This window comes from Podarcis liolepis, assembly GCF_965112155.1.
Source record: "Podarcis liolepis genome assembly, chromosome: 9".
In the NCBI taxonomy this organism is placed as follows: domain Eukaryota; kingdom Metazoa; phylum Chordata; class Lepidosauria; order Squamata; family Lacertidae; genus Podarcis; species Podarcis liolepis.
In genome coordinates this window covers 21,214,788-21,228,953 of record NC_139564.1, presented here as the reverse complement: position 1 = coordinate 21,228,953, position 14,166 = coordinate 21,214,788, and the positions used below count along the sequence as shown (strand labels likewise).

The 14,166-nt window shown below is 50.0% G+C and overlaps 1 protein-coding gene across 1 annotated transcript in view; it reads left to right on the top strand.

Moving 5' to 3' along the window:
- The first annotated feature begins 733 nt into the window (after positions 1 to 733).
- The window catches only part of DNAJB14 (DnaJ heat shock protein family (Hsp40) member B14), a 31,836-nt gene continuing 18,403 nt past the window's right edge, over positions 734 to 14,166 (top strand). The window contains exon 1 of the mRNA XM_083459424.1: positions 734 to 1,225. Coding sequence (XP_083315550.1) covers positions 1,093 to 1,225 — 133 coding nt within the window. The 5' untranslated portion in view covers positions 734 to 1,092. The remainder of the gene's footprint in view (positions 1,226 to 14,166) is intronic.

The window sequence follows — 14,166 nt, the reverse complement described above, 5'->3', positions numbered from 1 at the left end:
AGGTCCAGTCGTGACCGACTCTAGGGTTGCAGTCCTCATCTCGCTTTATTGGCCGAGGGAACTGGCGTACAGCTTCCGGGTCATGTGGCCAGCATGACTAAGCCGCTTCTGGCAAACCAGAGCAGCATGTGGAAATGCCCTTTACCTTCCTGCTGGAGCAGTACCTATTTATCTACTTGCACTTTTGACATGCTTTCGAACTGCTAGGTTGGCAGGAGCAGGGACCGAGCAACGGCAGCTCACCCTGTCACAGGGATTCGAACCGCCGACCTTCTGATCGGCAAGTCCTAGGCTCTGTGGTTTAACCCACAGCGCCACCCGTGTCCCGATGATGCTATTAAGTATGATTTTAAAACAGCAATAAATCCATGTAGCCAGCATGGTGTGAGTTGGGAGTCCAACATCTGGAGGGCCATGGTTTCCCAATCCCTGTTGCACAGCCTAAAAAACTGATGTGGTCCTCTTAATATCTCACATTTTTGGGAAGGAGAGATCTAATTCAGCTTGTCCTAAAACCACAGCTCGGATATAATACACCACAAGTATATAATTCTGTAAGGTACAAAAGAGTGCTCTTCACCCAGAAAAAGCATCCTGAAGTGTATTGAAAGGTGAGGAGCAGGCAGGTACGTTGCCCCGTGAGCCCGCCGGGGTTGGGCTGCGCCCTCGACTGGTCGCTCGGCGAAGCCGCGCTCGCGTCGTGGCATTTGGGAGGCGAGAGCTCCTTTCGGCCGCGCCTGCGCAAAGCGATCCTCGCGGCCGGTCACGGAGCCTGTCCCCGGAAGCGAGAGCGGCGGCGGCGGTGCTGGGCCCGGCCGGCTCCGGTGCGTCGAGCAAGCGGCCTTAAGCCGACGTCGCTGACTGGAGAAGCGGAAGGCGATGCAGCGGAGGACGCCCGTCGCCGCCGGCAGCGGCCCCAGAGGCGCGGAGTGAGGCGGCCCGCGGAAAGGCCCCGGCGAGCGCCCCTCTCGCCAACCCCGCCACCCCCGGCCTCCTCAGCGCCCCGGCGGCGCTCGCCCGCCCGCCCGGCTGGCCCCGTCAGGCGCCTTTTCCCTGCGCTGCGGCGGGCGGAGGCGGAGGAAGGACAGGCCCATGGAAGGGAACCGCGACGAGGCGGAGAAATGCATCGAGATCGCCCGCGAGGCCCTGGAGGCCGGCAACCGGGAGCGGGCGCTGCGCTTCCTCAACAAGGCCCAGAAGCTCTACCCGACCGAGACCGCCAAAGGTGAGCGCGGGGCTCTTGGCCGAGGCTGCGCGCCTCCCTCTGAAAGGTGGCCCTTGTATCTCGAGAGTGCCCTTGGGATCCTAGCATGGCTTCCCTTCACGGTCAGGTGTCCGGAGTCTAGAAGGAGGAAAAATAGGGGGGGCTATAAGGAGGTGTCGGGTAAACTCCGTCGCCTCATCTCTGGGGTCTGGTCTCGGGGAGCCGGCAAGAGAGAGGCGGCGTTTGCTGCTCTTGCTCTTTATAGCAGGCAGGGGAACCAGCCTTTCTCATCTTTGGGCCCCCAAATGATCCTGTTCCTGAAGCTGCTGCTGAAAACAGAACGGGCCAGGAGTCTCATCAGATCGTAATGAAAGACGCTTGGACATTATTAGGGCATGCCAACAACCCTTCCCCCCTTTTTTTTGCACTTTCCATTTAGAATATATAAACATTTTTGGGAAACATCAGTGATGGGTGAAGCTCTTTGGTTAGATTTGAAGTCAACTTGGTAATTTTGAGGTTTATTGGTTAACTTTTTGGGGGGGTGGGGGACCTGAGAGTTCCATGCTGGATTGAAGTATCAGTATTATAGAATCATAGAATTGTAGAGTTGGGAGGGACTATGTGGGTCATCTAGTCCAGTCCCAGGCCATGCAGGAATCTTTTGCCCAATGTCGGGCTGAAACTCATGACCCTGAGATAAAGAGTCTCATGCCCATCACCCTGACCAGTGGTCCTGCTAGCTAGAGATCAGAGGACCATAGAATCTTAAAGTTGGAAGGGACTCCAAGGGTCATCAAGTCCAATCTGCAGTGCATAAACCTCAGCTAAAGCATCCATGACAGATTGCCCTCTGACCTCTGTTTAAAAACCTCCAAGGAAGGAGAGTTCACCACCTCTTGTGGGAATCTGTTCCACTGCTGAACAGCTCTTACTGTCAGAAAGTTTTTTCGAATGTTTAGTCGGATGTTTAGTGGTCCCCAGAATTGGACACAGTATTCCAAGTGTGGTCTGACTAAGGCAGAATAGAGTGGTACTATTACTTCCCTTGATCTGGACACTATACCTCTGTTGATGCAGCCTAGAATAGCATTAGGTTTTTTTGCTGCTGCATCACACTGTTGACTCATGTTAAGCTTGTGGTCCACCAAGACCCCTAGATCCTTTTCACATGTACTGCTAGTAAGCCAGGTGTCCCCCATCCTATATTTGTGCATCTGATTCTTCCTGACTAAATGCAGAACCTTACATTTGTCCTCATGAAACTCATTTTGTTAGCTTGTGCCCAGTTCTTCAGTCAGTCATTTTGAATTCTGATTCTGTCTTCTGCGGCATTAGCTACCCCTCCCAGTTAATTGTCATCTGCAAATTTGATGAGCATCCCCTCAGTTCCTTCATCCAATTCATTTATAAAGACATTGAACAACAACTGGCCCAGAACAGAACCCTGCAGCACCCCACATGTCACTTTTTTCTAGGATGACAAGGAACCATTAATGAATACTCTTTGGGTTTGGTCAGTCAATCAGCTACAAATCCACATAACAATTACCTCATTCAACTCACATTTTATCAGCTTCCTCGTGAGACTATCATGGGGGACTTTGTCAAAAGCCTTACTGAAATAAGATACAGTATGTCCACAGCATTTCCCTGATCCACCAAGTTTGTAGTTGCATAAAAAAAGAAAGAAATCAGATTGGTCTGGCATGACTTATTTTTGAGAAACCCATGCTGGGTCTTAGTAATCACAGCATCCTTTTCTAACTGTTCACAGACTGACTGTTGAATTATCTGTTCTAGGACCTTTCCTGGTATCAATGTCAAGCTCACCGGTTGGTAGTTACCTGGGTCTTCCTTTCCCCCTTTTTTGAAGATGGGGACAACATTTGCCCGCCTCCAGTCTGTAGGGAACTCACCTGTTCTCCAAGAATTCTCAAAGATAATAGACAAAGGCTTTGAAATTACCTCCACAAGCTCTTTTAGTAGCCTTGGATGCAGCTCATCAGGCCCTGGAGATTTGAATTCATTTGACGTAGCTAGGTGTTCCCTTACTACCTCTTTTCCTATCTTGGGCTGCAGCTCCCTCCTTACATCATTTATTCTGTTATCACCAGGTTGGGCATCACTTTCCTTTTGGGTGAAGACAAGGGCAAAGTAGGTGTTAAGTAGTTCCGCCTTTTCTCTGTCACCCAATTGCATTTCTCCATATTCCCCATGCAGAGTACCTACCACTTGTTTGTTCTTCCTCTTACTTCAGACATAGCCAAAGAAGCCTTTATTATTATTTTTAACCTCTCTTGTAAGCCTGAGCTCATTCTGAGCTTTAGCCAGCCTGACTTTCCCCCTGCAACTGTTGCCACACTCCTTTGTGATTTCCCCTTTCTTCCATTTCTTATACATGCCCTTCTTAACTCTCAGCTCATCTGTAAGCTTCTTATACAGCCACATCAGTTTCCTTAGATGCCTCCCACTTTTCTTTCTTGCTGGTATTGTCTGCATTTGGGCCTTCAATATTTCTCCTTTTAGAAACTCCCATCCTTCTTGGACTCCCTTCTCATTCAGTATTTCTGACCATGGGATCACAACCAGTAGCTGCTTCAGCTTTTCGAAATTGGCCTTCTTAAAGTCCAGAGTACATGTCCAACTACACTCAGTTTTCTCATGCCTCTGTATCCTGAAACCCAGGGGAACCTGATCACTTCCTCCCAAGTTTCCAAGCACTTCCACTTCATCAATCAGTTCCTCCCTATTGGTGAGGACTACGTCCAAGATGGATGATCCTCTTGTTGGTTCTTCCACCTTCTGAGAAATGAAATTGTCAGAGATGCAATGGAGGAATTTGTCAGACCGTACACTCTTGGCAGAGTTTGACTCCCAACCATTATTGGGAGTAAAGGTAAAGGATTAGCAACAACACCTGGGGACCCAAGGTTGAGTAAGGCTGCTTCAGACTATACTTCCCCAACCTGATGGTCTCCGGATGTTGTGGACCCCAACTCCCATTAGCTGCAGGTAGCATATCCAGTGGTTGGGTATGGTGGCAGCTGGAGAACTTCTGGATAGCTGTGGGGCTTGGTCATCCCCGCAGTGCCACCCAAAGCAAGTGTGTATTGTGTGAGCTGCTGCCTCTATACATTTATGCACCCTCCCTTCATGGTACACAGTGGAATTGGGAGCGGGTGGCACTGTGGTCTAAACTACTGAGCCTTTTTGGCTTGCTAATCAGAAGGTCGGCAGTTTGAATCCTCATGACAGGCTGAGCTTCTGTTGCTCTGTCCCAGGTTCTCCCAACCTAGCAGTTCTCCCAACCTAGGTTCTCCCAACCTAGCAACCTCCCAGGTTCTCCCAACCTAGCAGTTCGAAAGCACACCAGTACAAGTGGATAAATAGATACCGCTGCAGTGGGAAGGTAAACAGCATTCTCATGCGCTCTGGCTTCCGTCACTGTGTCCTGTTGTGCCAGAAACGTTGTGCTGGCCACATGACCCAGAAAGCTGTTTGTGGACAAACACTGGCTCCCTTGGCCTGAAAAGCAAGATGAGTGGTGACTGGTCCATTAGGGCAAATAGGACACCAGCTCCTCCAACCTCAGTCAGCCATGGCCAGCCCCAACTTACCTGTCTTCCTACTTAGTCATTCTAGGGGGTGGCCCTGGCTGTCAGCTTCTACTTGCTTAGTTTCAGTGCTGCCATTGTAGAACTCAGCAGGAAGGAGGATGGGAATAAAACTAGATTTAGTTGGCTCTGCCTCTTACTGGCTTTGGCTCCACCTGCTGTTTGGCTCTCCACTTTCCACCTCACCCAGTGGTTAGCAGTTGCCACCGGTGTCCCCATATCCTGAAACCAATCCTGATGACGATATTATGTAGTATTTATAAATAAGTTTCAACATGTTTCATGCCCATTATTTCATTGATGGATTACAACAGCAACTCTGTAAGGTAGCCCAGAGAGTCAGTTGCCTAGTTACCTAGTGAGTTCACCTAAAGTTACCTAGTGAGGCAACCTTTGAACTGGGTACTCCCTTGCTATAGAAATCCTGTTGTCATGTTTCGTAACTTCTATAGGATAACTAGCAGAGATGATTCTAGCCACAATTAGTAGGGAGTAGCTGTAATTAAATTTCACAGGTCTTACTTCAGTATCGACTTAGTTAGCGCTGCACTGTATTAAAAGTGCCTTAGTATATTTGCAACTCCCCCCCCACCTTTCTTGTTATACAACTGGAGCCAGCACCGTTGCCTCTGTTCGTTCTTTCTTTTTGCTATTGTAAAAAGCAAAAAAGTATGTAGTCTTGTTGGAAAAACACTTGGTAATACGTGAGTTGTACCTGTTGAAATTTTAGAAACTTGATCTCTGGGGTATATCTACACAACAAACAAACCAGTTGTGTAGTGCAATCCTATGCAGGACTATTCAAGTGCCACTGAGTTCATTGGCATTTAGCCTTAGGTAAGTCTGCATAGCGTTGTAGCTGGGTGGTCTGGTTTAGCTTGTTTTGACTTCTGTAAGGGGATCCCAGGGAATCTGTTTCCATGAGGGCACTGAGAAATGTTAATAAATTTCTAGTTTCTTAACTCTAGCTTGCTGGCAGGGGTTCAGTTTTAAGTGTGGCAGTAAGCAAGTTCAGGTTTCCATGAAATTACATGTATATCCTGGGCTTTTGTAGAAATTTTAAAAAGGGTGACCTAGATTTTCCCCAAGATATATTTGCTTATTTTACATGATTTTAGTTTCATCAACCATGCATATCACTGAAACCCAGGTCGCTCAAAATTCTACCCAGCCTCCATCTTTCTTGCCCACATGCTTTAAGCATATCTTTGCAGGTTTAGAAGCAGTAGTGTGAGTTTTTTTTCTAGGCAAGGGTAACTTGTAATGGAAAAAGTTTCTGATACCCTAGAGAGTGATCAAATTTAGCATGTCTATTGTACTTTTATTTAGTGAATACAGCAAAAATGTGAAGCTTCCAGACTTGCCTGATACTGTATTTGCAATTGGTATCCATTCATTGTTACTAGTAAATGTATAAAATGATATTTTTTCCATAGAAAAATGAAGTACTGGATTTTTTTCTTATGGAAGATTTCCCACATGAACATCACTGGCTTGCTTCTTTTAAAGTAAAACCGTAGATTCTCAGGAAGCTGAATTTATTGGATGTCAGATTCCTACATATGATTGTGGAAATGTGCTCAGCCCTTAATCTTTTATGCTAAGCCTGCCTCCAATTTTCCATTTCCTTGTTTCACTACTTAGCTCTTCCCCATGCCCAAATTATTTCCTGTACGCTGTAGACTGCACAATTGTCCCAAGTTCCCTTTTATTCAAGCCAGTTTCCAACTGCTAAAAGCATAGGAGGACTTGAAATCTGGTTAAACTGTGGAATCAAGGCTGGATATTTGAAATACAAAAGTGAAGAGATGGTAATGTTTTGAAATTATCATTCCCTCCACAGTTTAGAGCTTTTTCTGGGATCATACAAATATATGTTGTTCCTGAGATACCTGCTACACATTACTCACTTAGCCTAATCTAGGCTGATCTGTGACGAAACCCAGTCTATGAAAGTACAAACAGCTTTGCTAATATATGTTGGCTCTGATAAACCTCATTTCAAATACCTGGTTATATTTCAGGTCACAATATGTGTACCCTGGTAATCTGGTGTGAAGGTAACATGTTCAAAAATATATGCGGCTTTCAGAGCAATATGTATCGTCATTGCCCTGGACCAGTACATATATTACTTGAAGATTCTTCTGCAAATAAGAAAAGTAACATTATTATTATTATTAATTACATTTGTTAGTTACATTTTGCAAAAAAAAAGAAAAAAGTTTCAAAACAACTTAATAAGATGAAATATAACAGTTAAAAACAAATTAACTTAGAAAATTTAAAGCAGTATATAATACAAAGTACCTAAAGTGCTCATCCAATAACACACTAGAGCAGGGGTCTGCAACCTGCGGCTCCGGAGCCGCATGTGGCTCTTTTACACCTTTGCCGCAGCTCCGGGGCGGATACTAGTGAGGGGAGGAGGCGCATTGTGCACCCTGACACTCCCCACTGTGGTGGGCACTGTACTGGCTGTGACGACGCATGGGGGTGGTGCGTGCGTTAGTCACGCACCGCCCCGACGTCACCTTCCCGCCCACTGTCAGATTGCGGCTCCAGAGATATATGTTTTAAATGTTGCAATGGTTTTGCGACTCCCAGTTGTTGTTTTTTCTTCGGAAACGGGTCCAAGTGGCTCTTTTTGTCTTAAAGGTTGCAGACCCCTGCACTAGAGTCATGGCAAATCCTATGCACCCCATTAAAAGATAAGCACCACTGTAGCGACCGGCTTTGTTGCCAAAAGCCTGAGTGAATGAAAAGATTTTGGGCTGGCACTTAAAAACTGACAATGATGGTGCCAGGCACTTTTCCCTGGGGAGAGCATTACACGTATGGGGGACCACTTCTGAAAACCTCTTGTTTTCACGTGGCTCCCTCTGTATCTCACTCAAGTAAGGTGCATGGAGAAGGAGCTCTGATGAAAACCACAGGGTCTGTGCTATTGCATACAGGGAGAGGTGGTCCTGAGCTGCATAGGGTTTTATAGATCAAATGTTGTCCTTAAGGCTTTCCAAATGATACTTCCTGTGGATGTCATGTTTTGAATAGCAGTATATCCAAGTTTGTAACTGGCATGGACCTAATATTAAAGATGAAGGTAATGAACTGTATATTTTAAAAGCACAAATAAGACTTAGCAGATAATTTCTTCAGTAAACGCCATCATAGAATGTACACCTAGCTGAGCTCTGTTTTATTTAGAGATTCTCCAACAACTATGATCCAGCTGAAACATATTGCCAGACATTTTGTAAAACCCTTGCAGCATTCTGTGTCTCCAGTATCTCAGATAAGCCAGATCAACTCACCTGGGTGTGCAGTGTTAGCATGTCACATACCTAGCAGCAGAGGTCTGCAGGGTTGTGAAATGTTGCGTGTCTAAGTTCTTGCACTCTTAGTGTCATGTTTAAATTGAACCCTATAATTAAAAACCTGAGGAGTGGGCAGTTCAGTTTAAATTTCTCAAAAGAGCAGATTTACCTGAATAATTTAAGTGAATGGTGTGCGTTTACGTTCCCTTCTGAAAGCATCTACTGTATTCTAGGCCAGGCACGTACAGTGGTACCGCGGGTTACAAATGCTTTGGGTTACAAACTCTGCTGACCCAGAAGTAGTACCTTGGGTTGAGAACTTTGCCTCAGGATGAAAATTTCACGATGGCGGCATCGGGAGACCTCACTAGCGAAAGCACGCTTCAGGTTAAGAATGGTTTCGGGTTAAGAACGGACCGAATGAAGCTCGTAACCCAAGGCATCACTGTATATGTGGCACTATATGTCCTGGGGTAAAATCCTTTTAAAAAGCTCAACAACTGGGGTAAATTTGTAAAAAAAAGCTCAACAACTTTGGGGTAAACTTGAATCCCCTGTTCTAGGCCAACCCAAAGGCCTGATGCTAGTCCATGGGAGTTGCTCTTGTTTATACTGCTGTTTACTTCAGTAGATATAAAAGCAGTAGTGCAAATTGCAGTAAGCAGTGGAACTGGATCTTTGCAGCACATATAACATTATTATAGCCCTGCTTCAAATCCAAATTTGTAGTCTTCACCAGCCATAAGAGCTGCAACCTTGGCAAATAATCAAAACAAGCCTAGGCACACCTAGTTTTTGCAAATTCAGTTTAAAGTAAGTATTAAAGAATTACTCCTAAGTAAGTTTCACAGGAATTCACTTTTGTCAGGGGTTCAGAGACAGAGACACAGGTGAGGGAGGAGACGGAGAGCGACGAGGAAGAATCCCAGGACAGTGAGGAAGAGGAGGACAATGACTTGAGATCTTCCATGAGTCTCTCAAGTGAATCGGAGGATTCTCAGGAGGGGGCGCCCCTAGTCAGGACAAGGGGGGTCACAGGGGGGACCTGCCAGGAGCAGGGAAGCAGCAGGGAAACCCCGAGCGGGAGTGGGAGATCGGGGCCGACTTCCCAGCAGGAACGAAGGGAAGAGAGGGGGGTTCCCAGTGTGACACACGGAGCGGAGCAGGAAAGAGACAGGGGAAGGAGATCTGGGGAGAACGTCCTGCCGGAAGAGGGGGAGAGTAGTACAGGGAGTAGTGTCAGTGTCAAAAGGAAGGTCAGGGGTAGCGAGCGCGCGCCAAGTTCAAATGTGGAGGCGCGCGGAAATGAAGAAAGCCCGGAGGAGGAGCCCAGCCCCAAAGCACGAAGGAGGGGGGAACAGGCATCTCAGGAATCCGCTTCAGGAGAGAGCAGGAGGGAAGGAACCCAGGGGGGCAGAAAGACCCTGCGGAAAAGGAAAGACAGGAAGAGGTGGTCTAGCACAAGCCTCTTAAGTTGGTGCAGGGGAGGGAGCGAGTCAGAGGGGACTTCAAACGTCTGACGTTAAAGACACGGGGCTGCACGCCTCGGTTGTGGAATCTATAATGAACTGCAATAAACATCCCTGTATATAAGAAGAGCTTGGCGTTGGTCTTTTGTGAGCTGAGACCTGAGGCAGCCCCTGACAGTAAGTCCCCTCCAAAACTACGCAAAATTTTTTTTTGCAAAGCTCACGAAGTTTGGCAGCCCTGAGTATGGAGCAGCAGATAGCTGAGCTACGCAACGCAGTCTCCCGGCTTACCACTGAGGTAGTGGTCTCCCAGAAGAAGGGGGAAGAGGCAGAAAAGCGGTGCCAAGATCTGCAAGCCAGGTGGGATCATGCATGCCAGGTGGGGTTCCCGGGGACCAAAGCGGCTGGAGTAGCACTGGGCAGAAGAGGGGGCAACTTGGTAGCCCACTTCGATGGGAACCTGCAGCAATACCCCAGTTTTAAAGCAGACGTAGAATATGCGTTGCACTTGCTTCGCGACGACTTTAAAGATGAGGAAGAGAAAGTGGGGTTCATTGTGTCCCACTTGCATGGGGAAGCGAGGGCTTGGTTGCGCAATCTGTGGCGTGAGGATTGTCCTGCTCGAAGGGACTCTGATGAATTTATCAAATGCATGGACGCTTGCTTCCAGTCTAGTGTGGATGTGGATGTGGCACGCCATCAAATCCATGGTTTAAGGCAGGGCAAGGCTTCCGTACGTCAGTATCATGCTCGCTTCTTCGCCTTGCTGAATGTGCTGCGCTGGGAGAAGGATTCTTTGGCTGTCAGAGACTTATTTTGGGAGGGGCTATCTGGCCCTGTGAAGGACGAGTTGGCTAGGGGGGACAGACCTAAAACCCTGGCAGACGTGGTGCAGCGAGCGCTTGCCATTGGAGTGCGCCAGGAAGAACGCCCTTGGCGCAATGAGGGGGGTAGCCAGCTTCACGCACCGCCCAGAGTGCCTCCTTTCTTTCCCAGAGATCCAGGACGTCCGCGTCTCTCCCCTCAGCTGCAGCCAGGGGAGGAGCCTATGGAACTGGGGAGTGCTAAGGCTCAGTCAGTGGCCGGAGCCCCAGCGTCTGGAACAGTCAAGAAGAAGCCTCCTAGAGGGAACAGAAAGTGTTACATCTGTGACTGTGCAACGCACATGGCGAAAGAGTGTCCCCAGAGGCTCCGGCAGCACACTGCAGCCTTGGCAACAGTAAATGCAGCAGCACAGCATGGAGAGCTGTTTCAGGGAAACGACAATGCCTGGCTGGAATCAGCAATGTTGGGGCACAGCCAGGCAAGTCAGTAGAGCAGTCCCCAGCGCTTTTGCAGCCTACAGACCCCCTGCCACCCAAACCTGTAGTGCAGCTCACTGCAACCCTCCAGCTACCTAATGGACGCACCCTGGAGGTCCCCATCACAATTGACAGTGGGAGCAACGCAGACTTCGTGGGGGTGCAGTTCGTCAAGCAGCATCGCATAGAGCTTCTGCCAGCCACGCTGCCATTGAACGTCGTCACAGTGGATGGCAGGAAACTGCTGGGGGGGCAAGTGGTACAACAGACGCCGCCCATGGTGATGCAGATTGGCAATCACCGAGAAGTCATCAGTTTCAACGTCACCCGCCTGTCAGACACGCCTATAGTGTTAGGCATGAGTTGGCTGGATAGGCACAGCCCGACCATGGCGTGGTACCAGCGGCAGCTCACCTTCGGCTCGTCCTATTGCGCGCAGCATTGCATCCAGACCGGTCAGGAGGAGGAGGGCCAAGAGGAGGGGCAGCAGCTACGTCTCAGCATGGCGCAAGCAGTACCCCTCAAGTACAAGGGGTTTTTGGAGGTTTTCTGCGAAAAGGAGGCTGACCAATTGCCACCTCACCGGCCCTACGATTGCGCTATTGACCTCTTGCCAGGGACAACACTGCCGCCTGTGAAGCTGTATTCCATGTCCGAGGAGGAGCTGCAGGAGCTCCGGGAATTCATAGACCACAATCTGCAGCGGGGATTCATCCGAGAATCGAAGGCTGTAGGGGGCAGTCCTGTGTTTTTTGTGAAGAAGAAGGACACGCCCCAAAAGAGGCTCATCGTAGACTTCAGATTCATAAACTCAAAAACAAAGCCCGCGGCCTTTCCCATGCCCAAGATCGACGACCTGCTCGCGACGGTGCGGAAAGGGAAGATCTTCACCAAGTTGGATCTCCGCGGAGCTTACAATCTCATACGTGTGCGAGAGGGTGATGAGTGGAAGACGGCCATGTTCACGCCGTTGGGCACCTACGAATACAGAGTTATGCCGTTTGGTCTCCAAAATGGCTCCCACTTTTTCCAAGCTTTTATGCATCATGTGCTGGCGGGACTCCTCTACAAGAAGTGCGTATGTTTCCTCGACGACATTCTGATCTTCTCAGAATCGCCGGAGGCTCACGAGAGCGACGTGAAGGAGGTCCTGCAGAGGCTACGGGAGCACAGGCTCTACGCCAAGTTGGAGAAGTGCCAATTCGACGTGACGGAGGTGGATTTTCTGGGCTATAGGCTGTCCGACAGGGGACTAGCCATGGACAGTGCCAAGGTCCGCGCGGTGTTGGACTGGAAGAGCCCGCGAAATCGGAAAGAGGTCCAGAGGTTCGTCGGCTTCGCCAACTTTTACCGCAAGTTCATCAAGGGTTTCGCCAAGGAGACGGCAGCTATCACGGACACTCTCAGCTCCAAGAAGAAGAAGTTCACCTGGACGGACCAAGCGGAGCAGTCCTTCAGGAGACTTAAGAGTCTCTTCGCGTCCGAAGAACAGCTGCTACACGTGAATCCTGGCAGGCCCATGAGGGTGGAGACTGACGCATCTGACAGAGCGGTGGGGGCCGTCCTCTTACAGGAAGACCCGCAGGGAAACTGGAGGCCCTGTGCTTTCTACTCCCGGAAGCTCAGCAAGTCGGAGCAGAACTACACCATTTGGGACAGGGAGTTGCTGGCCATCCACGCAGCTTTCAAGGCGTGGAGGCACTTTCTCATCGGAGCCAAGCACACCGTGCAGGTCCGCACGGACCACAAGAACCTAGAGTACTGGCGCACGGCGAAGCTACAGAGCCAGAGGCACATACGCTGGGCAGAGTTCTTTGCGGATTTCGATTTCAGGATAGAGTACATCCCAGGCGACAACAATGTCATAGCAGATGCGCTCTCCAGGAAACCGCAGTATCTCGAGGCAGCGGCACCGGTGGCAGCCAAGCACATTTTTGCACCGCAGGCGTGGGCGTGCGCTTCAGCCGCCGTGGACCTGGAGGCGGTGCGTCACGCGTTGCAGGCGGATCCATTCGCACAGTCCAAGATGGAAGAGGTGCGGAGGGGCACAGCGAAGGACGACGAGTTCCAGATACGCGACGGCCTGCTGACCCGTAAAGGTGCTCTCTACATTCCGGGAGACGATCTCCGCGCGAAAGTTCTGCAGCAGTTGCACGACGCACCCAGCGCTGGCCACTTCGGCAAGGAAAAGACGACAGAATTAGTGGCCAGAGACTTTTGGTGGCCCCAGATGCGAGGGGAGGTCGCGGAGTACGTCGCCAGGTGTGACACGTGCCAGAGGTCCAAGCCAGTGCACCAGAAGCCAGCGGGACTGCTGGAACCACTGGAAACGCCACTGCAACCGTGGGAGAGGGTGGCGCTGGACTTTGTCACTGATCTGCCCAGTTCGCGAGGCAAGACGGCGGTGCTTGTGGTTGTAGACCTGTTCACCAAGATGGCGCATTTCATTCCTTGTGCGAAGGTGGCGACAGCGGAGCAGACAGCCAAACTGTTCATCGACCACGTGTTCAAGGTGCATGGCTTGCCACGGTCCATTCTGTCTGACAGGGGGCGCCAGTTTGTGTCCAGTTTCTGGCGGAAGCTCCTAGGGATCCTGCACGTCAAAATCAACCTGTCGTCGGCGAGACATCCGCAGACCAACGGCCAAGCAGAGAGGGTCAACGCGATCATGCAGCAGTACCTGAGATGTTACGCCAATCAGCGACCCGCGGCTTGGGTGGATTACCTGCCGATGGCTGAGTTTGCCTACAACAACACGAAGCACGCGTCTACAGGGGTGACGCCGTTCTTTGCTAACAATGGAAGGCATCCCAGAACCTTCCCGGGGCTCGTAACGACGGGGGAGGGGGAGCCACAGGAAGCCGACCATTTCGCAGCAGAATTGCAAGAGGTGCACGACGAGCTACGGAGACATTTAGAGCTAGCTAAACAAGCCTATAAGGTGCAGGCCGACAAACACAGGAGGGAGGGGGAAGACATCCAGGTGGGAGACTGGGTATGGTTAGCGGCCCAAGCGGTGCCGGCCAAGTCGTTAGCTAAAAAGAAGCTAGGACACAGGCAACTAGGGCCGTACCAAGTTGAGGCCAGGATCAATCCCGTAGCGTTTCGATTGACCCTCCCCGAGGGTTCCAGAATGCACCCGGTCTTTCATAGGTCGATGCTCACCCCCTACAAGGCCCCACACAGATTTCAGGAGTCAGGGACGGCACCAGAACCAAGCAGGGAGTCGCCCAAGAGGGGGAGGTCACCTAAGGACGA